The sequence below is a fragment of the Pygocentrus nattereri genome, chromosome 14 (genome assembly GCF_015220715.1).
Source record: "Pygocentrus nattereri isolate fPygNat1 chromosome 14, fPygNat1.pri, whole genome shotgun sequence".
NCBI classification, from domain to species: domain Eukaryota; kingdom Metazoa; phylum Chordata; class Actinopteri; order Characiformes; family Serrasalmidae; genus Pygocentrus; species Pygocentrus nattereri.
The window spans coordinates 31,920,001-31,944,368 of NC_051224.1; the positions used below are offsets into that span (position 1 = coordinate 31,920,001).

A 24,368-nucleotide genomic window follows, 5' to 3' on the forward strand; every position below is an offset into this window, starting at 1 on the left:
AATTTGTGTTCAAGACCATGGCCAAAAACAGACATATATATATATATATATATATATATATATGCGTATGTGTGTGTATGTACATATATATATATATATATATATATATATATATATATATATATATACACACACACACACACACACACACACACGCATGGACAAAAGTATTGGGACATCTACACATTACACCTACAGGAGCTTTTAATGACATCCCATTCTAAGTCCACAGGCAATAATTCAGAGTTGGTCCCCCTTTGCAGCTATAATAGTCCCACTGCCTCAGAAGGATCAAAAAGATCTGATCAGACAGCGTCACCCAGCACACTGCCTGTTCACCATCCTGCCATCAGGCAGGAGATTTCACAGCATCCAGGCTACAACAACCCAGTTAATGAACAGTTTATACCCACAGGCTGTCAGGCCTCTGATCAAGCTGTGAAGCTGTGGGTCCTTCCCCAACTACTGTTTCACTCAGTCACTCTGTCAGGATTATTATTATTATTATTATTATTATTATTATTATTATTATTATTTTATCTCATCATCTCTGCTATGGACAATAACACATTAACACTAAGTCACTTAAGCCACATTAAAATGTATATTGTCTCTATATTTTGTGTAAATTTCTCTATATTTTTTGTATATTTAATATATTTCAGTGTTTTTTATATTCTACTTTTACTTATTTTCTTTCTGTAGAGTGATTACCTGAGCCTCACCACAAGCATGTCAATGCACAAATGTCCTGACGTGTTGTGTAAATGACAAATGAACTTGAACTTACTTTTGCCCCTTCTGTGAAGCTTTCTACAATATTTTGCAGTGTTTCTGTGGGAATTTTTGTCTATTCATCCAGAAAAGCATTTGTGAGGTCAGACACTGATGTTGGACGAGAGGGATTGGCTCACAATCTCCATTCTAGTTCATCCCAAAGGTGTTTGATGGGAAGAGGTCAGGGCTCTGTGCCAGCCAGTCAAGTTCTTCGACACCAAACTCCCCCAGCCATGCCTTTATGGACCTTGCCTTGGGCACTGGGGCTCAGTAATGCTGGAACAGAAAAGCTCCTTCCTCAAACTGTTCTCACAAAGTTGGAAGCGTACAATTGTCCAAACTCTACAACTGTCTTGTAGCATTAACATTTCCCTTCACTGGAACTAACGGGTCTAGACCAAAAACACCTCATATCATTATCCACCAAACTTTACAGTTGGCACAATGCAGTCAGGCAGATAAGGTTCTCCTGGCTTTCGCCAAACCTAGATTCATCCATCTAACTGCCAGATAGAGATGGGTGATTTGTCACTCCACAGAATACATTTCCACTGCTCCAGAGTCCAGTGCTTTACAAAAATATCACGACCACTCAGATGTGAAGCAGATAACGTTGGTTATCTTGTAACAAGGACACATGTGAAGGTCTAGGATGTACAGAAAGCAAGCAGTCAGTTCTTGTATATGACTTGTCAGATGCACAAGAAATGGGCAGGCATGAAGACCTGAGCAACTTTAACAAGGGCCAAAACGTTATTGCCAGATGACTGGGTCCAAGCACCCCTGATACGGCAAGGCTTGTACGGTGCTCCCGGTCAGCAGTGGTGTGTACCTACCAACAGTGGTCTGAGGAAACAAACTATGATGATAAAAAGTTTAAGTCTCACCCTGGCCTCCAAACATCTCTGATTGAGCATCTGTGGGATGTTCTTGAGCAAAAAGTCTGACCTGCTGCCGCTCCATCTCGCAACTTACAGGACTTAAAGAATCTGCTGCTAAGATCTTGGCGCCAGACACTACAGGATACCTACAAGAGTCTTGTAGAGTCAATGCCTTGGCAGGTTGGAGTTGTTTTAGAGTCATGTGGAGGACATATTAGGCAAGTGGTCATGATGTTTTGGCTCATCACAGCAATTGCACTATAGAACAGTGCATAGAAATTCTCACAGCCTGTAAACAAGATCTACACACTTCCTTTTCCAAATGGTCAAATCACTCGCTTTACTTCGCTTCATATAACAGAACTTTTAAGTGCACGTTGCCTTTGTTTATCCTCAGCAGTTTTGTGGCTTGTGGTTAGGCAATCATCAAGTCTGAAGGTCTACCAGAAAATGCAACCATGTGCAAAAGTCCTGGACAAATGACAAGTTTTGTTGATTTTCTAAGTGAAAATAAGAGAACATACTTCTGCACATCTTGCACACAGAAAACAAAAGTCATATACACACACACACACACACACACACACACACATATATATATATATATATATATATATACACACACACACACACACACACACACATATATATATATATATATATATATATATATATATATATATATACACACACACACATATATATATATACAAACATACGTATACATACATACACACACACATACATGAGATCTTATCTTAAATCAAAATTAGATTCATCTTCAGCGTACTAGTGTCATGTTTAAGTGTGGCTGTCAGTGAGAACACAAATTTTGGACTGGTACTTGGTATGGGCCGATACTCAAAATCAAAGGACTCATATTGGGACGTCCCCAACTTTAACTGTCTATGATGTCTCATAAAAGAAGAGTGGAGATACCCACGAGCTGAGTGCACCCTCAAACAAATCCTGAAATACTTTTGGCATGACACCACAACGAAAAGAACAGGAGAAGGGGAGAAGAAAAGAAAAGAAAAACAGGAACGTTTTCATTATGGCAATGTGTCTTCCGGAGCCCCACACACACACCTGTATTTACAGCTCTCAACAGCTGGACTGAAGCTGTTCACTCAAAAGAATAATACCCACTCTTGGGAAAGAAAGAAAGAAAGAAAGAAAGAAAGAAAGAAAGAAAGAAAGAAAGAAAGAAAGAAAGAAAGAAAGAAAGAAAGAAGGTGAGATACACAGAGGAAAAAGACAGGCACACAGACAGAAAGACAGACAGAGAAGAAAAGGATAGAGACAAAAAGAGAAAAAGAAAAAGAAAGAAGAGACAAAAGGTGAAAGGAGAAACAAAGGAGAAAATTAAAGAAAGAAAGAAAGAAAGAAAGAAAGAAAGAAAGAAAGAAAAGGGTGAGATAAACAGTGGGAAAAGACAGAGACACAGAGAAAGACAGAGAGAGAAGGAAAGGATAGAGACAAAAAGAAAAAGAAGAACAAAAGAAAGGAAAAATAAGACAAAGAAAGAAAGAACGATAAGAACGAAAAAGAAACTCAGAATGCAAGAAAGGATGAGGAGAGAAAAACAGAAAGAATGAAAGCACTGAAAGCAAGTCAAGACAGAGAAAGAAAGCGTAAAAGAAAGAGAAGAAGAAAGACAGACAGAGAGAGAGAAGGTGAGAGAGAGAGCGAGAGAGGAAGAGAGAGACATGCAGACAGACAGACAGAGAAAGCAGGGGAGAGAATGTGCAAGACAGCCAGGGAGAATGAGGGAGCCGGTGGGGGGGGTGAGGTGCAGGAGGGGTGGCTCCTCTTTTCCGAAGCGTGCCATTAGCTGCAATAGAGCAGCTTTAGGGAGGACGTGAGGAACATTTCCGGATTTTATAAACAGTGGACTGGAATAAACGTCCCGTCAGCGGTCCTACTGGATTTATGGCCGCTGGCCTCGGGAGCCCTGGCGCTTTAAAAGGAGTGAGAGAGCAGGAAAAGCACTTTATAAGGAAGACAGCGGCGCATAAACACACACACAGCATTCTGCCCTGTTTATCTCCCCCACGAGCCACCGTCCTGATTTATAGCAAACACTGTAACTTTTCTTCCACTTTTCTCCCTCTCTCTTCCTCTCCCTCGCTCTCTCGCTCTCTCATGTACACATAAAATAATGTGTTTACAATGAGCTGGTGGTTATTAACTCAATCTCACACTGAAAATATGATCATCTAACTTTTAACTGAAGTAACTTCAATCTAAAATGTGTCACAATTATTGGCACCCCTGCATTTACTACTTTGTACAACATCTCTTTGCAAACATAGCAGCACTAAGACTTTAATGCTCAATGAGACTGAAGAGATCTGATGACTGTGACACCACTAATCACTACAGAGTCTCCTCAGGAGTCCCAGGCCCTCTTTTTTAGACTCTCCTCTTCAGCTCACCCCACACGTTTTGTAATGAGATTTAGGTGAGGGGACTGGGACGGCCTTGTCAGACGCTTGACTCTGTGGACGTTTTTGTGTGGATTTGGACATAGAACAGCTATGTTTTATCTCAACCTATCACAGTCACAGATTCTTGACTACTACACATCCTTTCAGGCTCATAGTGTTGAGTCTTCCAACAGTGGAAGGATGGACAGAAACAGCTTTTAGATCTGAAGCAAGAATGAAGCTTGATTTTCTGCTCTCTCTCAAAGATGAGGGCTTTCAGTGCTGTTTATCTGATGGTGCTAATTTTGGTGATCTTCCAGGTCTTGCAGGGGTCCGTTTCATTTCATGAGCTCTCCAGAAAAAATATGTCACTTCGTGTATTTAAGATGGTAGTGACTTCATGCTCCTGCAGATGGCATTGCACAGGGATGACTGGGTTATAAATACCTGTGGGGTGTGCGAAGGATTCATAGATTGAGAAGAGGTGGTACAGTGCAGTGAATGTCAAATAGAAAGCAGATGTTAATGATTGGCAAAGGGGAGTGAAGGAAGTAGCTGAATATCGAAGCGTACGGTCATACGGGTTCACCAGCAGTGACAAGTCTCAGTCTACAGCAAATTCTTGTCAGAACCGTGGCTGAAAGACGAAACCGATGGATAAAGGCCATGGGTGTGTTTCACGGCATGTGAATATGAAGTCAATGTAGGTCCTTCACAACCAATTTCTGGGAACTGCATACCATGAAGATATGGAGCAGAGTGTGAGGCAAGATGCATTTGCTCACTTCTGCTCACAAAGTTGCCCAGTCACAGTGGGTAACGAGACATAAAACCTGGACTGTTCATAACTAGAAACGTGTTATCTGGTCAGATGAATCTCATTTCTGCCTGTATGTGAATGATGCTAGGCGTTGTGCTCCTCGTGGACTTCAGGAAGCCTTCAATGAGGACTGTGTGCAAGGTGTGGTTCAAGCTGGAGGCTCTGTGATGTTCTGGGGGTGTTTCAATTATGCAGAAATGGTTCCTTTGGTTGAAGTGACTGTAAATTTGAGCCACAGTGCCTACACTGAGCTGCTAGACAGCCAGGTTTTGCCTTTTTGCTCATCATCTTACCGAGGAACATAAAATTCCTATCCCTGCATTCCAAGATGGCAATTCTCACATTCACAGGGCTGTTTGGCATGATGAACATTCAGACACACACACATCTGGACTGGACCACAAAATCCCCAGATTTCAATCTTCTTGAAAATCTATGGGAATACCTGAAACAACAAGTAAGACACCAGTAAAGATATCCATGAAATCTGGACGAACTGAGCAATGTTTTGATGCAAGAATGGCTGATTGATGTCGCCTACATCCAGAAACTTGTCCAGTCCATGGCAAAACAAATGGCAGCTGTTATTTGTGCTTGTGGAGGTATTACACACGATTAGGTACATTTCAGGCACAGGTGACATATTTTTCTGTATGGTGAGCTTATAAAGTGCTGTATTTAGTCATTTGGCTGATGCTCCTGCCCAAAGCAAGTAACATTAAAACTATAGAAACAAGGGTTCAGACAACTGTCTCAAGGTCTAAACCATGAGCCCAGGTTATACTGATGCCTGTCTCTGTTGCTGTGCTAAAAGAAGCTTGACAGAAATGAAAAAGATTAAAGAGTGGAGAAAGAATAATGAGAGACAACTAATCAATACTATACGATCAATATTACCAAACAAGGCAAATAAAAAAAAGCAAGAGGCTACTTCATGATCGTTCTTACTCCTGACTGCATTAACACCCGAAAAGAAGTTGTGCCATTTCATTAGTTACTTTATTTGGCCACCAGAGGGCGACATGGAAGATTATACACGTTATCAGCCAAGGTAGAACATCTAAGACCACACTGGCTTCATAGTGGTCCTGGGCTTCTCTTCTGCACATGTAGGACTGATTCAGAGCAACAGGAAGAAAGACCCTTGCTGAGAAATCCACTGACATGGGTTTACAGTTTACGTGGTGTGAACACTGGTACCAGTTAAACTGATGCTAGATGCGTTCAGGTTGCACCTTGAACTCTAAAAACAAGTTTAACGGCTGAATCTTAGCTCTGCTGTAACTAAAGATGGAGTTAAAGATGATGTGTGCTGGTAGGTGTGGCCAATATGACTATATTGCATCACACTGCACTTATCTGTGTATATCATAGGCATCATTAAGCACCTGTAGAACACTGAAGATCTGCAATGATCATAAAAAGACATATTTAAATCAACAAACCAACTGCGAAGCTGAAAAAGTTTCAGATTGTTGTGGTTCAATGTCAAAACCATTAACAGGCATAACACTACCTATTTTGGCTGAAAGGTGACCTAAGCATCATTTGGGATGCTGCAGGTTGCCAGCATTCATTTTTATGCAGCTAGCGATAAATAAATGTCACCAAAAGTTCATTTTATTACCTTAGTTGGTGACAGTTTGACTGACAGATAACACATGACTGTACTGCTCACATTTTGTGGTTAAAAAAATTGTATAAGGATAAATATTAGTGCACTGGTACATGTGCCATCATTTCTACTATTTCATCGTAATGAATGTTGAGTCCTGCTCAACATCTAATACTGCACCAAATATCTCCTGTGGAAGGTCATCTGAAACAGTAGCTTCACGTAAACGTCCTGGGATTAATGGCAAAAGTTTGTGTACTTCACTGACATCATTATGATAACAGTGCTTCAGCATAGCAACCACCTGGGATAACAAAACAACCACCTACCAACACACAAGTGACCATCTGGGACATTTCAGCATCCACCATGTCTATGCTGATCATCTTGAAAAGACTAAACAGAAGGTTTTAGTTTGTTAGTACAAGTTCTATGGAAGCAACAAGGCAGCCTGAGAGGCAAGAGAAGCAGTCACTAACACGCAACTAGGCAGCTCAACACACTTGGAGGAGAACATCACCTGACAATTCTATTATGTCAGCTAACAGATGCCCAAGTTGGCTAGCATTACACTGAGGGATGAGGGAGAAGAAAGGCGTCATTCCTATTTAAAGAGAGCAAGGCCAATTATGCTCTGAGAGATGGCTCCGACAATGCTGGTGATCGATCCGGCAAACTACCAAAGTACACTTCTAGTTTTAAATGTCCTTTCTGAAACACAGTACTATGGTTCTGCCAGTGTATTCGTTGCCGTTTGCAGACCTCAGAAAAGTCAATAGCAGCTGTTGAAGCTGAGTTTCACATAAGTTAAGTTAATTAAGTGATACTTTTTTGATCCCACAACCGGGGAGATTCCACCTCCGCATTTAACCCATCCATGAACACACTAGTGAACACACACACTAGGGGGCAGTGAGCACACTTGCCCGGAGCGGTGGGCAGCCCTATCCACGGGAGTTAGGTGTCTTGCTCAAGGACACCTCAGTCATAGACTGTCGGCCCTGGGGATCGAACCGGCAACCTTCCGGTCACAGGGCCAGATCCCTAACCTCCAGCCCACGACTGCCCCCAGGGATTTGGAGGGTGCTTTACATTATGTAACCCAAATTAAATTCCAAGCAATAAAAGTTGCATGAAAGTTTCACCATGTAAAGTCTTCCAACTACAGTTGCATGAAAGTTTCACCATGCAAAGCCAGGTTTCCAACTAAACTTGCATGAAAGTTTCACCATGTAAAGCCAGTCTTCCAATTAAAGTTGCATGAAAGTTTTACCAGCTTTCCAAGTAAAGTTGCATGAACATTTCAGTGTGTAAAGTTAGCTTTCCAACAAAAGTAGCACAAAGGTTTCACCATGTAAAGCCAGCCTTCCAACTAAAGTTGCATGAAAGTTTCACTGTGAAAAAGAGCCTTCCGGCCTTTCAGCCTTCTAAATACTGATGTTATTTTTGCCATAACATCCACTCTTACGCTGTGTAGTGTGTGGATGTCCAGTCTGGGTCATTTAGAGGGTGCAGCGTACATCTAATTGATCCGCTGCGAGGGAAGGAGGGGGTTGGATTTCAGTGAATGAGGGGGATTTGAGCTGAGTGAAACGGGCCCGGAATGCTGAGTGCACAGTAATTTTACCAAACACACACACACACACACACACACACACACACAGCTGCATTAGAGTGAAGGAGAAGAATCTGAACTCAATGCAGTGTGTCTGTACTGCCTGTACTGCTGACTGTACAGTAACAGCAGCGCAGAGGGGGGGTCAGACACGGAGCATACACACACACCCCATGTAAAAAACACAGCTCTCTTGGCCACGTCACACAAACTGCTTCTTTCAAGAGGAAAACTAATGCTGAAAACAGATTTACATGTGTTTGGTACATTTCTACTCTCCATCTTTCTATCTATCTCTTTTCTGTTTCTATAGCTCTATTCCAGGGGTTGACAACAGCTGTTTTACTGCCCTGTTGCTGCTCCACTGCAGAATAAGATTTGCAGGTAAGCATAAAATAATCATCCTTTGCAGTATAATGAAGCTCTGCTGATAGTTCTAACTCAGTTTTAACAAACACTGGCGTTAACGTATAACTGCTAATTCACCCTTTAACCCTGAAGACTGGCACGCTGGTCACCATAGCAACACAGATAAATATCTCACCTAGCTAGTAGGAAGGAAAAGGCAAAGAGTAAGATAAAAGACGAAAATTGATAACTTGTAGCCGAATGGACTTCTATCACCCATAAGCACTCCAGCTTGTTTCCTTATACTTTTAATCTGCAACAAGACACTAAACAGTCAGCAAGGTATGGCAGCAGTTACATTCTGGCATCACTTAAGGTGGAACGGGAAAATTCGAACAAGAAGCTGGAAAATGAGAAGCTGACTTCAGCCTCGCAAAAACAAAGTTGAGAGCTGTTTAAAAGAAACTATTCTACTTTTGCGGAAAAGTGTCCTGTAGGAGATGCGAGAAAAGTGGCTAGAGCTGAGCTAAAGCTTAAAGCAAAGTAAGTCGGAGTTTTCGTTTGTATTTCATATCCTATACTCGTACATTAGCACATACTGAGACATATTTACAGCCAAGATGGTAAAATGGACATAAAATGTGGCTCCCAGGGTGGTTTGATCTTTGTTTAAAGGACAAAATGGCTCAGTGGAGAAGGGGACGTGGCCGAGCGTCGAACGCGGGATGGAGAAGCCGGTCTGGCTGAACCAGTGGGCTAAGCAGCTGATGCTCACCTGTGCCTTGTTTCTGCCAGCCTACTTATAGTCCTCTCTTCCTTCAGTAGGTGGCAGAGCCCCAAGAGAGAAGACCAGTAAAGGCGTGAGAGCAGAGCTGAGCTGAGATGATCTGACTGAGCTGAACTAAAAAGAGAAAAGAAAGGACTGAAAGGTCTCAGCGAGCCATGTCTTCTTTTGTGGGCTGAGTTTTTTGCGCTGTGTATAAGTGGTAATAAAAGAAAGCTCTCCGTCTTCACACCTGCCTCTGGCATCTTTCCTCCACGTACCGTTAAAGTCATTACAGGCTCTTTTTAACATTTGGGTTGCCTACCTCTGCTCTATTCAGACGGGATTAGTTTTACATGAGGAGGCGGGTAAACGTCATTTTTACTGGTGCTTCTCAGTGATGCCCCCTCCGTCTGTGCCAAGTCTGAGCCAAGCCAACTGTGCACTCACACTTCCGGCACCTCTTCAAACAGTAGAAATGACCTCAAATAATCTCACACGAATCAACATGTCGTAAAAATACCAATATATCCTGTGTAAATGGAGTTTCTTAAGTATGGAGGCTCGGAAAAGCATTTACTTTTGTTCTCTGTGGCTGAAATCAAGCCAATAAGGAATCTTACTGTCCTACCTCGCGTGTACAACTGTACAAGAATATGTAGAAATGACAGAAAACCATTGGATTTTAAGAGGTGATGTTGACTGTTATCCCATAAGTTTCCAAACTAATAGTGCAGTGTATTTACTTAAGATGCGAGTCTTATCAGTCTTCCCTTTTCGCTTCTCTTTTCCTCTCTCAATCTTTCTCTTTCACTCTCTTGTCCTTCTTTTGGTTCTCTCCCTCTCACTCTCTGTTTCCATCTCCCTGTCTGTCTTTGTCTCTTTTTCTGTTCCTCTCTTTTTCTGTCTTTTTTCTTTTTTTCTCTTTTACTCTCTCACTCTGCTCCAACTCTCTCTCTCTCTCTCTCTCGCTCTCAATCTTTCCATTTCTCTTTGTCCGTTTTGCCTCTTTTTTGTCTTTTTTCTTTCTTCCACTTTCATCTTTCACATTCATTCTCTCACTTCCAGCTGTCTTTCTCTCAATTTGTCCTTCTCTCTCTCTCTCTCTCTCTCTCTCTCAATCTATCTCTCATACTATGTCACTCTCTCATTCTGCTCCAGCTGTCTCTCCCTCTCTTTCACCCTCTCTGTCTTTTTTTGGTGTTCTCTCGCTCTGTTTCCATCTCTCTTTCTGTCTTGTTGTCTTTCTTTCACCCTCTTGTTCTTTTTCCTTTCACTTACTTTCTCAGTTTCCTGCAGCTGTCTCTCTCTCTTTCTTTCACTCTCTCTCCCTCTCTTTCATTTTTTCTGTCTCATTCTATGTAACTCTTTCACTCCAGCTCTCTCTCTCTCTCTCTCATTCTTTTTCTGTTCCTCTCTCTTCTTTTCATATTTCTTTCTTTCACTCTCATTTTCTATATTTCACATTCACCCTTTCACTCTGCTCCAGCTGTCTCTCGCCATTTCTTTCACTCTCTATCTTTCTGCCTTTTTCTCTCTGTCTCCATGTCGTTCTGTCTGTCTTTGCCTCTAGTTCTATTCCTCTCTCTCTCTCAATTCATCTTTCACTCTCTCTCCTTCTCTCCTACAAATTATATCTCTCTCTCAGCTCCAGCTGTTAGGAGGACACAGACATGCCTGTCAGCATCCATGGGCCATTTTTATTTGCAATCCTTCCGAAAACTTTACCTGCAACTCACGTCTGCATTGCAGTTAACACACAATGGACAGACAGAGAGAGAGAGAGAGAGAGAGAGAGAGAGAGAGAGAGAGAGAGAGAGAGAGAGAGAGAGAGTAGAAAGAAAAAAAAAAACAAAGGAAGAAACAGGCACAAAGAGAAAGGATGGCTTTCTTTCTTTCCTCATAAACATGGAACATATCTGTACAACGTAATATGCTGTATATCCCCTTAAATTCACTTCAGACACCATATCTATGACCAAAATGATTAACTGATAGTAACATGGGTCTCATTTCATTTGGATAGGTTTAGGATTTAGACCAGGGTTAGGGCTAGGACCAGAACGATGGTTGGGTTCAGGTTTAGGGTCGAAGTTAAGGTTAGGATTAGAGCCAAGTTTTGGGTCAAAGAAAATTATAGTCAGTTTAATAGATATTTAGCTGAATGTTACTTGAAAGTGGACTATCCAAATAAAGTGTTACAGTAAAATGAAACGTACTATGTTTCTTTTTAGGAGTGTTTCCCCAAAATTGTTGTCTCTTAAATGTCTGTTACATGAGTGACCTCAATAGACCCAATTGAGTGGGACCTGCGTGTGCCTTTGCGGTTCAACTGTTCTCTACAGCTAAGCCAAGCACTGAGAACAGCGATACAAAATGACTTGAACGCAACCAGCATGTGGCATAAATCTGCACTTTCCCTCACAATAGCTGCTATACCTTTGGCGGCTTTTCACCTCAGCATTAACAAACTGCAGTTCGGTTTTATTTCTTTACAACAAAGTACAGTATATGGCTCATTCTCTGGGTGGGTAGGATGGCCCCCACTTCTCCCCCCATCACTCGGCGGAATGCTGGTCAGGGCAGGTGTCTGTTAGCTGACGCAACAGAACTGGCATTTGGCGCCATCCTCTGAGTTCGTTCAGCTGTCCCAATGACGTATGAGCAGCAGGTCAATAAGATGCAGTGACACTTCACAGATGTTGGCGGAAGCCTCTGCTAGCCTTTGCTCTCCTCGTGTTGGTGGTATTGTGAGACTGTGGGAGCCCTAAATAGAGGGTGGAACTGGAGACAACTACATTACGACTACATTACAACTACACTAAGAAAATTGGGGGGAAAAGTTACACAATTTTCACACTCACCCTAAATGTAGTTGGTCATCCAAAAACATGTTTAGTGTCTGAAGTTTAGTTTAGTTTTGCACTGGAGCTATGAGGCTAATGTAGCTACCAAACAAGGATATACTGGAGTATAAATGTGCTGTGTATGTACCTGAAACAGCATTCACTTTTAATGTGTATATTATTATTATTATTATTATTATTATTATTTATTAACTTGTTAGATCTTATTCACTCAGGTTGGGATTTATTAAAAAAAAAATCAAAGTTGCCATATCTTGTTCTCACAGAACACAGCTGCAGACAGTCTGCTCCGTTTAAATGCGCTCCTCGTAGTCCACCCTTAGCTCCTCCCTCGCTACTTCCCAATTCCATTAGCAAAATGTGAAAAGAGCCATAGAGACCATCATATATCACTCAGGCTATAGGCTTACAGTCTACATTTCACATTTATAATAAACCTCATCAACCCTGCAAATGAGCGTAGCCTTTTATACCGGTAACGCTCCATACGAGTCTGCTTATTCCACTCGTCATGAGCACCATGCCCCTTTGCAGCCAGCGACACGTCACTCCTAACATTGGTAAAAATCATGCAGAGAACAAAAAGGTAGAAAGCATACATGCAGTCAGCTCCATGAATATTTGATTATTGTTATAAACCCAATACATAAATGAATATGAACTCAAAGGCCTGGAAGAGTGTCACCAGGGAAGTACTCAATTTATGATTGTTAGTTTGTTCAATTACTTTTTAAACGGGTGGGGGTGCGGGGGTATGAAACTAGCCACGTTTACATGCAGCCTGATAATCCATTAATAAACCGACTAATAGCTCAATCAGAATAGAACACGTCCATGTACACACCTCAATAGGAAAAGTCTAGTCCGATTGAGGCCATTCGGAACACAATTCCCAATTTTAAGTACGTTCTGCGCATGTGCGTCACGTCACAGCGAAGGTTTATAACGTTGCAGAGCAGCAACTGGTCTGCAGAGGAGACTAAGTTTATGCTCTGAGCTTTAAAAGACAGCGGTGGGACAGGAGTCCAGCTTATGTGTCTCAGATCACGACATCTTCCTCTTGCCCTTCCTTAATAAGTACATGTGAAGTACATATTTTCTGAGTCTGGCATCATTTTAAAGCAATTTAAAACACAAAAACACTGACTGGGCCTCACGTGGTGTTCGCTGTCATGGTAACGTTTATTCTAAGTGGTACTCCACACATGCGCTTCATTTTGGATCGTATTACTTATCGGATTACTTGTACGCATGTACATGACGATTTTCCATCGGACTGTCGAATACAGTGAGCATAAACACCTCAGTCTAATCGGAATGTATTCAATTCAGGAATGATTATTATATACTCTCAGAATAAAGCTGAACGTTATGCTCATTCGTTATTATTATACATAATTATTAGATATAATTTTGACTTTAATATGCTGTAGTGAACAGCTTAAATATCAACAACTTCGTCCAATATTTTATAGACCAGATTGTAATTTGGTTCTAGCACATCATACACACTTTCTCCTGATTCCTAAAAAAGATCCACAGATGATGCTCAATCTAAGCTTGACAGTCAAATACCTGCTTTGCTGATGTCAACTACTGCTTCACTGTGGTAGCCAATCAAATTTCTGTGAGGGACGTCCCAGTCCAGCTGACATTAATGAGAGTGTCAGAGGCTATTTTATATTAGAACTTTAACATACAGATACATGACATCACTGAAATATTGAAACCTTTGTCTTACAGAATCATATTTTATACACACACACACACATAATAGTGCCAGCCAATGACGGCATATGGATGGTGCCTGAGCCCCGATTACCCGATTACCAGTGTGAGCCATGACTGGCGGTGCAAGGATGGTACCCAACCCTGATCACCAATGGCGGCGCGAACACGGCACAAGCACGCCGTGAGCTTGGCGAGAGTAGGTGCTTGGACCCCGATCACCTATGGGAGCCGCGAGAAGTCGTGTGAGGATGCTGCCCAAGCCCCGAGCACTGATGAGAGCTGTTAGAGGCAGCATGAAATCGGAGCCTCAGCCACTACTATCAGAGGCAGCTGGAATTTTGTTCATACTTTTATAAACATAATATTTTGTCAAAGTACTCCTTTCTTAGTGAAATAAAGCTAATGTTGAAAGGGTTTTCTGGACACAGGCAGAACAAACCAACAGACAGTCACACGCTCAAGACTCCTCATATGAAATTGTACCCAAATACCTTCCCTTGCAGTGTGTTTCTTCATATGAACTGTTTATAGCTTTTCACTTCTCCACAAACCACCTCAGGCTGGATTCCCACCTAATTACCAGGTCTCAGGCCTGCGGAGGTCAATCGTCACCCGTACACTACCCACTTAAACAAACCACAGCACGGAGCTGAGAAGCCTCTCCCAGCTTCGGTCAACAAACGAGCGTGTTGTGTTTTAATAAGAGCCGTAATGTGGTTTCTGAAGGGTCAGCTGACGAGTGGGCCTCACCGTCCTGGTCAATAATTAATGCATACAGCCTTGTTGTATGAAATAACAGAGAGGATCGATGAGCCATACTGATATAATAACACCAGGAGAGGAGAGTTACTGACACCCAGAGGAGGAGATTGACATGCTTGTGTTTTTCTGTATTCAGGCTCTCTCACTCTTTCTTTCATTCTTTCTCTCTCTCTTGTGTTGACTCTCTGTATTTCTTCATTTCTCTTTCCTCTTTGTTCTTTTTTCTGTCTCACTCCATCCCTTTTTCACTCTTCCTTCTCTTGATTTCTCTTGAACGCCCTCTTCTTCTCTCTCTCCATCCTTGTCTTTCACCTTCTTTTTCTCACTTTCTCTCTTTCCTTCCATCACTCCCTCATTGTCTCTCTTTCTTTTCATCCATCACTTCTGCTTTAACTCCCTCTCTCTCTCTCCACCACTTTCTTTCTCTCCTGCTCCCTCCTCTCTCTCGCTCTTTCCATCTTTCTCACTTTCTCTCACTTCTGTCTCTGTCTTTCCTGCCCCCTCTTTTCCATCCTTTTCTCTTTTTCCTACCATCACCCCTTTCTCTCACTCCCATTCTCTTTTCCCCTTTTCTCCTCCCTCATTCCCTTTCTTTTTTCATCCATCGCTCCCGCTTCATTTCCCTCTTTTTCTACCTCTCCATCTTTGTTTCTCTCTCCCCACTCCTACTTTCTCTTTCCTGCCCCTTCTCTCTTTCTTTTTCCTATCACTCCCTATTTCTCACTGTTTTTTTCTCTCCTCTTCCCTCACTCCATCTCTCTTCCTCTTTTCGTCCATTTCTCTTTTTCTTTCTCTCATTCACTGCTTTCTATCCATCTCACTGTTTCTCTCTCTCCCCGACTCCCTTTCTCTTTCCTGCCTTCTCTTTCTCTCTCCCTGGTTCTTCTCACTCTTTTTCCTTCCATCACTCCCTCTTTCTCTCTCCTCCTCACTCACTCCCTCTCTCATTCTCTTTTCATCACTCCCTTTTTCTCTAGATCTCTGCCCTCCCCCACTTTCTCTTTCTCTCTCCCCACTCCCTCTTTCTCTTTCCTGCCCCTTTCTCTGTATCCTTCTCTTTTTCCTACTATCACACCCTATTTCCCTCACTCTGTTTCTTTCTCCTTCCTCTTCCCTCACTCTTCCTCTTTTCATCCATCTCTTTTTCTCTCTCTCTTTGTTACTCTAAATCCATCACATTGTTTCTCTTTCCCTCTTTCTTTATTTCTTTCTTTTTCCCTCCATCACTCCCTCACGCTATCTCCTTTCATCCATCACTCCCTCATTCTCTCCATCTTTACCCATTTCTCTCTCCCATCCCTTACTCATCATTCTTTCGCCCATCACTTCTTCTTTCTCTTCATCTCTGTATTTCTCTCCCCCACACCTTTTTTCTTTGTCTTTCTCTGTTTCCCTCTTTCTCTCTCATCCACTTTTTTCTCTCACGTTTTCTCTCTCCCAATCCTTCACCCTCTCTTTCTCCTTTCATCCATCACTCCTTCTTTCTCACCATCTATCCCTGTTTCTCTCTCTCCCTCACCCCCTCCAACTCTGTTGCTCTCACTCCCTCCCACCTCCTCTTTCTCTCCTTTTTCTGTTTCTCCCTCACTCTGCTTCTCTTTCTCTCTCTTCCATTCTTGATCTTGATCTTGATCTTTTTCATTTCTCTCCCTCTCTCTCTCCCTCTCTCCCTAATGCCTTCTTTCTCCTTCTTTCTGTTTCTTTTTCTCTCCCTCACTCCTTCTTTCTCGCTGTTTGTCCTTATTTCTCTATTTCTCTCTCTCAGTCCAGGGTTTAAAGTAAAAACAGACAGACAGTCACATCTCCTCCGTTTTCTTTCTCTTTTTCTTTCCACTAAATCCCTCATTCCTCTCCTCCGCTTCCTCAGTGGCGAACACTACACACCACATATCAGGACCACCCAGGAGAATCTCACACAAACACACACACACACACACACACACACAAATACAAATCTGAAGACAAACAATACAGCATCACACATAAACACCTATGCAGCACACAGCTCACCCCACACATGCAGACTAAAAGAACACAAATGTGCATGACAGAACACAAACATGCTCTCAGTCCAGCTGCTGGAGGGATGAGGATGAAAGCTGCATCCTTATCGAATGGAACAAAAGTAATTTCAGCACGTAAACAAACGTTAGCCCACATCCTCAACACTGACCACAGCATTCAAACCAAAGTACCCACACGCATGCACAGAGACGTGTAAACACACACACATGCTCGTTTTTGTATCTTGCTGGGTGTCCTACATATGCCTCATATCACACGTTATGTACTTTGCTATGTATTATTGCGCCACTTTACTTGGAAATATGAACATACATCAACTAGATAATAAAGAATATTTAAATCTTTCGTTTCCTCAAGCATGTATTTAGTTTCATCATCACTCGACAAGTGTTTTGCTACCGTCTCACGGCAATGCTGCTCACTTATTCCTGGTCTATTTTCACACAGGTGCAGACTGAAAAATCTGAAAGAAATCAGAGTAAGAGAAATCTGATTATTGAGCTAAAATCCAGCTCTGTCTATCCGATTTCTTGATCAGATGCTGTTTACATGACCATCTGAATAATCTGATAACTGCGGAAATCTGATTATGATTGGATGGTGATGATATATGTATGTATGTATGTATGTATGTATGTATGTATGTATGTATGTACACATGTTTATGAGTTATGAGTGTGTGTGTGTGTGTGTTTGTGTGTGTGTGTGTGTGTGTGTGTGTGTTTGCAGGCACACTTTACCATAGCTATGCTATATGTAATATATTGCTTATATAATGAACTACATTGAATTATCTCAACTATTAATGTAAGTTAATGTAAAAACAAGACATTTTAAATAGTAATTTTGGACTATTGCTGTTGTTTCCTTCACCAAGAAATTTTGGCATGATGTATAGCATGCCTGACTGTAAAAAAACAAGGTATTATTTTAGTGGTATCAAATGATCGTTAATCAATGATGAATGATTTTTTATCGCCATTATTTCATTGCCCAAGTCTCACCCCTCAAACCATCTATAGTTCCAGGCTCACTACTACCGCTTTGACCACACCACTGTAATGCTGTGAATTTGTTTATCACCATCTGTAGTATCACTGAAAAGCAAAACACACAGTTGATGCCAGTAATAACAGTAATTTAGCAGACTACGCTGGAGAGTGGTCCCAGGAGAGAAACTACAAAAGTAATAGCAGAGTGGACAGCTACAGCTTCCCTTCAAACAATGTAACGTCATCCTAAAAATGCAGAACGGTCAAGTTTAACTGACCTTAAAAGCAATGGTTTCGCTCTTGCACTGCATAAAGTAATTTGGTAGATAGTCAGGACATTTTTCTTCTACAAATGTTTGAAAACAAGCCCGTGCACACAAACAAAGGCACACATCTAGTGACTGACCAGCCTCCTTGCAGACAGCAGCGAGGTCAGCTCCTACATATCCATGCGCCGCGTCGGCTAGTTCCTGTAGTTCCTCTGTGCTGACCTCGCAAGGGACAGAACGCAGCTGCTTCTGCAGGATATCCATCCGGCCCTCTGCTCCAGGAACGGCCACCTCCAGCTCCTTATCAAAACGCCCTGGACGCCGCAAGGCCGGGTCCAGCGCGTGAGGCCTGTTGGTCGCCCCAAGAACCAACAGCTGACCGCTATGACCTTCCTACAGGAGAGAAAACGAGAAACGTCAGAGAAAGTACATTAACGAATAAGAGATACTTCATTACTGCACTTTAGTAGAAACTATCAAGACAATAAACCAACCCATACTGATGTATGCAAAAGTTTGGCCACCCCGGTGAAACAATGTTTCCGTGATTTTGTTGATGTTTTTTTGAAATGAAGTGCATTGGCCGAGACACGAGTGTATCTTATGTAGAAACTAGCTACTTTATCTTACTTTGAAATGCTCTTGTGACCGTAAATATTTTAAATATTTTCTCATGGCGGAAACAAGGCCCAACAGACTTTACAGCTAACTCTCCTGCGCGGTTATCAATAGAAAGGTCTCCCTGCAAAAGCACCACACTATCTACCATGCTTAACAGCCCTAATAAAGTGAATAAATCATTATACGATTGGCAATCTATCATAAGCAGTGCTCTTACATTTACATTTATGGTATTTGGCTGACGCTCTTATCCAGAGCGACTTACAATTTGATTGTTTTACACAGGTAGGCGAAAGTGGTGTTAGGAGTCTTGCCCAAGGACTCTTATTGGTATAGTGTAGGGTGCTTACCCAGGCGGGGGATTGAACCCCAGCCTACAGCGTAGAAGGCAAAGGTGTTAACCACTACACTAACTAACCACCACTCTCAAGATATGGAAGCAGATCAAAGCACATATAGATAGCCCAGATACATAAGCGGATACCCTCATATGCAGAAACCATGCCTTTCCCCCCTGCTTTAAATGTTAGTGCTCACTCCGCGGAAGGAAAGTGGGATAAAATGTATTAAGGACTTGGCATCATTTGCAGAACTTCAAAGAATGTACAAACTACCTCACACTTCTTTAGATATTTACATGTCCGGGATTTTGCAAGGTCACATCTGACTAACTTTCAGACCATTCATATACATAATACACGAAGAAATCAACCGATTTTATCCTCTGGAACAGAGGGCGGTCTCCAACTTTTATCAAACATTATTAAGACACATGCATACTAGCACAGAGTTAAGCCTCAGTGGGAAGATGAGTCAGGAAAAGAAATAGAAAATGATGTATTGGAGGTCTGTCTGAAGAATATGCATAATTGCTCAATAAATGTAAGACATAATTTAGTCCAGTTTAAAACCCTGCATAGCATATACCTCGACAAGGTTTTTCCAAATATGTCCCCTTCATGTAACAAATGTAAGAAGTGGAAGGTGCACTGATACATTCGTTATAGGCATGTAGCAAGCTACAGACATTTTGGGGCAGTATATTCAATTGCCTGTCAAAAGCATCTGGAAGGGAATGGAGACCTAATCTACTTTGATTAGGAAACAAGAGTCAGTAGGAACATGTGAAATGTGGATAAAGGAACTAATCAATGTATTACATTTGGAGAAGCTGCGATTTTTAAACAATGAACAGTTGGAGCAGCTCGATAAAATATGGGGTCTTCTGTTTGCCTATTTCAAAAAGGACGGAGACTAACCTATTTCAACTTGTGACATACCTGTTGTTGTACGCATGTTTAAAAGCTGTCACCCTGGATTGTAAGTACATTATTTATTTATTTATGTTTTATTATTATTCATTTGCACGATGTAATCCTCCTGTACTTTTGATGTTATTTATCACTAACTTGAAAATGTAAATAAACCCTTAAAAAAAGTCACAGTGATTAACTAAAGTCTTAAATGAAAGCACACTGCCACTGCAGGTGGACATGGGCAGATGGAAAAACAACATAGTAGACTTATAATCCGAAACCTAATCATCGAGGGCAAAGGAGGCTGCCACTGTGAGCATAAAAACGTTTATGGTCCATTCGTGTCTTACCTCGGGTGCACTGAGTAAACATTCGATGTTTGCCTTGACATTTTGTGTCGAGAACTGACGATGACTTTTTAAATTTGGGTAGAGAACGACATACTTTACGGGTCAGAATCTCACTTTTAATCTCACCTCAGTTACATCTTTTATCATCAACTGGAGCTTCAAATTCAAACACTGGAGTGCTGATTACAAACTAAGGGCTTGGGGCAATGGCTGCTGTTCAGTGATTGGAGGGCCAAGTAAATAAAGTACAACTTGACAGACATTGTAATGACTTAACTGGTCATAATACAGTGAAAGCAGTCGCAGACGACAAACCAAATTGTAGTGGCTTGAATATTTCCCCAATTGTTTGCGTCGGCCAGTGGGAAGGACCAGTCATACCCAGGATTTTGCCCAAGTACTAACTGACTGGAAGATCTTCTGACAGATTCTGATTGACTAAATTACTGGCCGTGGGTTACTGATTAATCAATGATACTCACAGATCCGATGCCGTCCATTAGCGTGAGGAGAGAAGCGACGACCCGTTTCTCCACCTCGTTTTGGGCTTCCTCTCTCTTCGGGCACAGAGCATCCAGTTCGTCGATAAAGATGATGGCAGGCTGCCTGATAAATACCACAAATACCCAAACCCTGATCAACGTCTTACCGTTAGGGTGTAATTCCTGAAAATGTAAATCTGAACGGAACTACTGAATGTTGTTATAATCCAAAATAGTGCTAACATTTCAACATCAGTGCAGCTAAATGACTATGTTATATATAAATATATGTTATATATATATTTATATATACTTTATGTTATATATAAATGTTATATCCTTTGTCATTATGGCAACAACATCCTCCACATATTAAGCCACCTGTACGGAAGTGTTTAAGAGTAAGGGAATTTCTTACATATAAGTAAGTAAGAATTTCTGAGTTCCACTGTATTTACTCTATCTGACTGTATAACCTACCAAATACAGGCAAAAATATGTCTAGCATCACAATTACAGCCATTAAAAACGTCTTTTTCTCCCTCACAATTGTTTTTTTTTCCACTACTGTATACAAAAAAGTAAACAAAGTCTACTAGTGGTTTGGCCAGCACGAGGTGACACCCCCCCCCCACACACACACACACACACCTCCCCCTCCCTTTACACTGTTAGAAATAAAGGTAGCATGCAGGTACATGATGCGCTCATCAAGGTACAAGCAATGTAAATGTACCCTTAAAGGTGCAACAGTGGTTTTAAGGTCCAATTGTGTACCTTAAATAAGTTTATCCTAGTGGAAAAGTAGATATTTGTATCTTTTTATAAACTAATGTTTTAAACAAGTTAATAAAAAGCCTGGAGGCGAGACGGTGCGTGTGGAGTCAGTACAACTTAGAAAATATAATTTCAGTGGATTATGGTAGTTATGGTCCCTGACTAAAGGTGCAGAGATGTACCCCTGAAGGTACCACCCCAGTGACAAGAAGGGTACTACCCCAGTGACAGTGTCGTATCTTTTTTTCTGAGAGTGTAGGAAGGAGCCTAAAACCAAAAAGACTTTTTCTTAAATTAGTACTCTGTAAGCCAGCTTCAACGATGGTGTAACATGCTAAGTGTTAGCCAACATGTTTTTTTTTATATTGTAGTGGAAAACAAATTGCGAGACAGAGATTTTTGAGGTTTTTGATGGATGAAATTGTACAAGGGATTCTAAAAATACTTTTTTTGGCTATTTTTGGCTTCAAAATGAAGCTTATTTCACATAAATTACAACTTAAGGAGAAATTTTGAAAGATCGGTGGAATTCCCCTTTAAGACATGGAGTGTGATGCTGTCCAGGTTTCTATTCATACCTCTTTGAGGCCTCTGCAAATATCTGGCGGAGACGGGCCTCAGTCTCACCATAAAACCTGTAAAACAGAGGCAGATGATAATGAGGAAGGAGGTAGCATGTCATCTAGTTTTCACACAAAAACTCTTCTAGAGGACTTATCTGATCTAACTGACTGTCTAAATATAAAGCATATATATTTCAGAACTGCCATATTTTCAGGCCCATATTAGGCCTAAACTAATAATAAAAAAATAAATAAATAAATAATAAAATTCCATCACCACTAGCACTGCATTTTAGTCCAAGACTGAGAAGGTTCTGGCTGCAGACACGCACTCTCAGCGTGACATGCACCGCCAGCCTATTGATTGCCCGCTTTGCCACAACAGTTTTTGCCGGTTTTACGAGAAAAAACAGCGAATGTATATTAACGTTGTCATACTAATCATAAAGTAATGGCAACTTTCAAAATTAAACCTACCACAAAGATAAGACATAATGTCAGGTTTATTCATAGGGAGATAAAAAAAAGGGGCTACTCAAACTCATGAAAGCCATGAAGACAATTAGAACCGTTAGGAATAAAACCTTAAGGTTTTGTTTTGTAATGGGAGCTGGCTTGATGGATGCCCTTAAATGATGGATATCATTAGGAAACGAACAAATCAGTCCCACAACACCTGAATAAATGATCAGAATTCTTTGAACTGTGATATGAACCAAACAGGAAAACACAGAACACCATTAGAGACTAATAAAAACCACCAGGAACCAGCAAACACTTATAAAGTTTTCCGTTACTTTTTTCAACAAGAAGTACATGAAATGTAACTCTCTCGCCGTGTTATGGGTGAAAAATGTATTAAATGATGATATCGCTAAGCAGGAGCATCCAAAAGTTCCGGAGCCTTCGAGCTGCTTCTGCCATTGTGGCAGAGAGTGCACGTGCAGGCGACGTCACTGGGGCTGAGAGTGCATGTCTGCAGACAGACTCGATTGCCAAGACTAGATATAATCCATGTCCAGGAAACCTACTTAATGAATACTAAGGCATTTCCAACAGGGCCCGACCAAACTGAAAAATTGGAGGGTAATACTGATTTTATGGGGTTATATTTTATATATTTATACAATTTTACGTTCAGACTTCAGATTTTCATTCTATACTGCAACATTTTTGGCTACGCACTTTTTCTTCCAATATCAATAAGCAGGAATAGTTTTTTTGTAGATTGTTAAGAGAGTTTGAAAGGTGTTGCCAACAGTATGTTGAATAAAAAGGCCTAGTTGTGCAACATATTTAAAACAAATATTATTTTATTCATACTTCAATTTTTACATTCCATATTTCATCCTAATAATAAGTTTGTATATTATACCAGAATAAGCCTTTTGTTTGTTTTCAACATTCAAAACAGTAATACAATTTTATATATATATGTGTGTGGGCGGCACGGTGGCGTGGTGGTGCCGCCTCACAGTGAGAAGGGCCTGGGTTTGATTCCCCGGCCGGGTGACCGGGGTCCTCTCTGTGTGGAGTTTGCATGTTCTCCCTGTGTCTGCGTGGGTTTCCTCCAGGTTCTCAGGTTTCCTCCCGCAGTCCAAAGACATGCAGTCGGGCCAATTGGATATGCTAAATTGCCCCTAGGTGTGACTGTCTGTGTCTGTCTGTCTGCCCTGCGATGGACTGGTGACCTGTTCAGGGTGTATCCTGCCTTCCGCCCGAAGACTGCTGGGATAGGCTCCAGCAACCCCCCCACCCCCCATAAAATTATATAATATTTTATCATTTTTACTTCTGATTGCCTGAATATTGACTGAATATACATTTCACACAATGAAGCACAATATTAGACAGCTTGTGTTCAGATTTATAATCAATTAATCTTTATTACTATAAAGGTATAATTGCTGATCCGCTCCAATTTCAAACTGTTTTCAGCCAGTTAACACTGAGTGTACATACTTGCTCATAATCTCTGGCCCGTTGATTACGGTCATGTGCGCTCCCACCTCATTGGCCACTGCACGTCCGATCATGGTCTTGCCTGTGCCGGGAGGACCATACAGCAGCACTCCTCTAGGGGGCGGGATTCCTGAGAGGGAGGACACGCACATCACATCACATCACATCACAGGAATAAACAGCACTGTTAAACTAATCACTTTAATGTTTGATGTAAAGAAATGGAGTCAAATCCTTTTCAGCTCAGTGAAGTTGGTGGATGAGCTTAATTCAGATCATTTCTATCAATCATTTGCAAATTAAATGACAGATCTTCAGTGTACATAGACAGATGTAGTTAGAAGTTCAATGTACAAGAGAGACTAACAATTACTGATTGGTTGACTGATTATTTAACTGATCGATTGATTGTACTGGCAGACCAAGTTTGAGAGACTAGCATCAACTGATGCGGATAAATTTG

At 41.4% G+C, this 24,368-nt stretch overlaps 1 protein-coding gene across 2 annotated transcripts in view; it reads right to left on the bottom strand.

Annotated features, from left to right (window-relative positions):
• The window catches only part of spata5 (spermatogenesis associated 5), a 171,871-nt gene that overhangs the window by 135,308 nt on the left and 12,195 nt on the right, over positions 1-24,368 (bottom strand). For both annotated transcript variants that reach the window (XM_017709728.2, XM_017709729.2), the window contains exons 6-9: positions 23,906-24,035; positions 21,959-22,015; positions 20,604-20,727; positions 18,032-18,287 (exon numbers count right to left, since the gene is read on the bottom strand). In XM_017709728.2, coding sequence (XP_017565217.1) covers positions 18,032-18,287; positions 20,604-20,727; positions 21,959-22,015; positions 23,906-24,035 — 567 coding nt within the window. The remainder of the gene's footprint in view (positions 1-18,031; positions 18,288-20,603; positions 20,728-21,958; positions 22,016-23,905; positions 24,036-24,368) is intronic.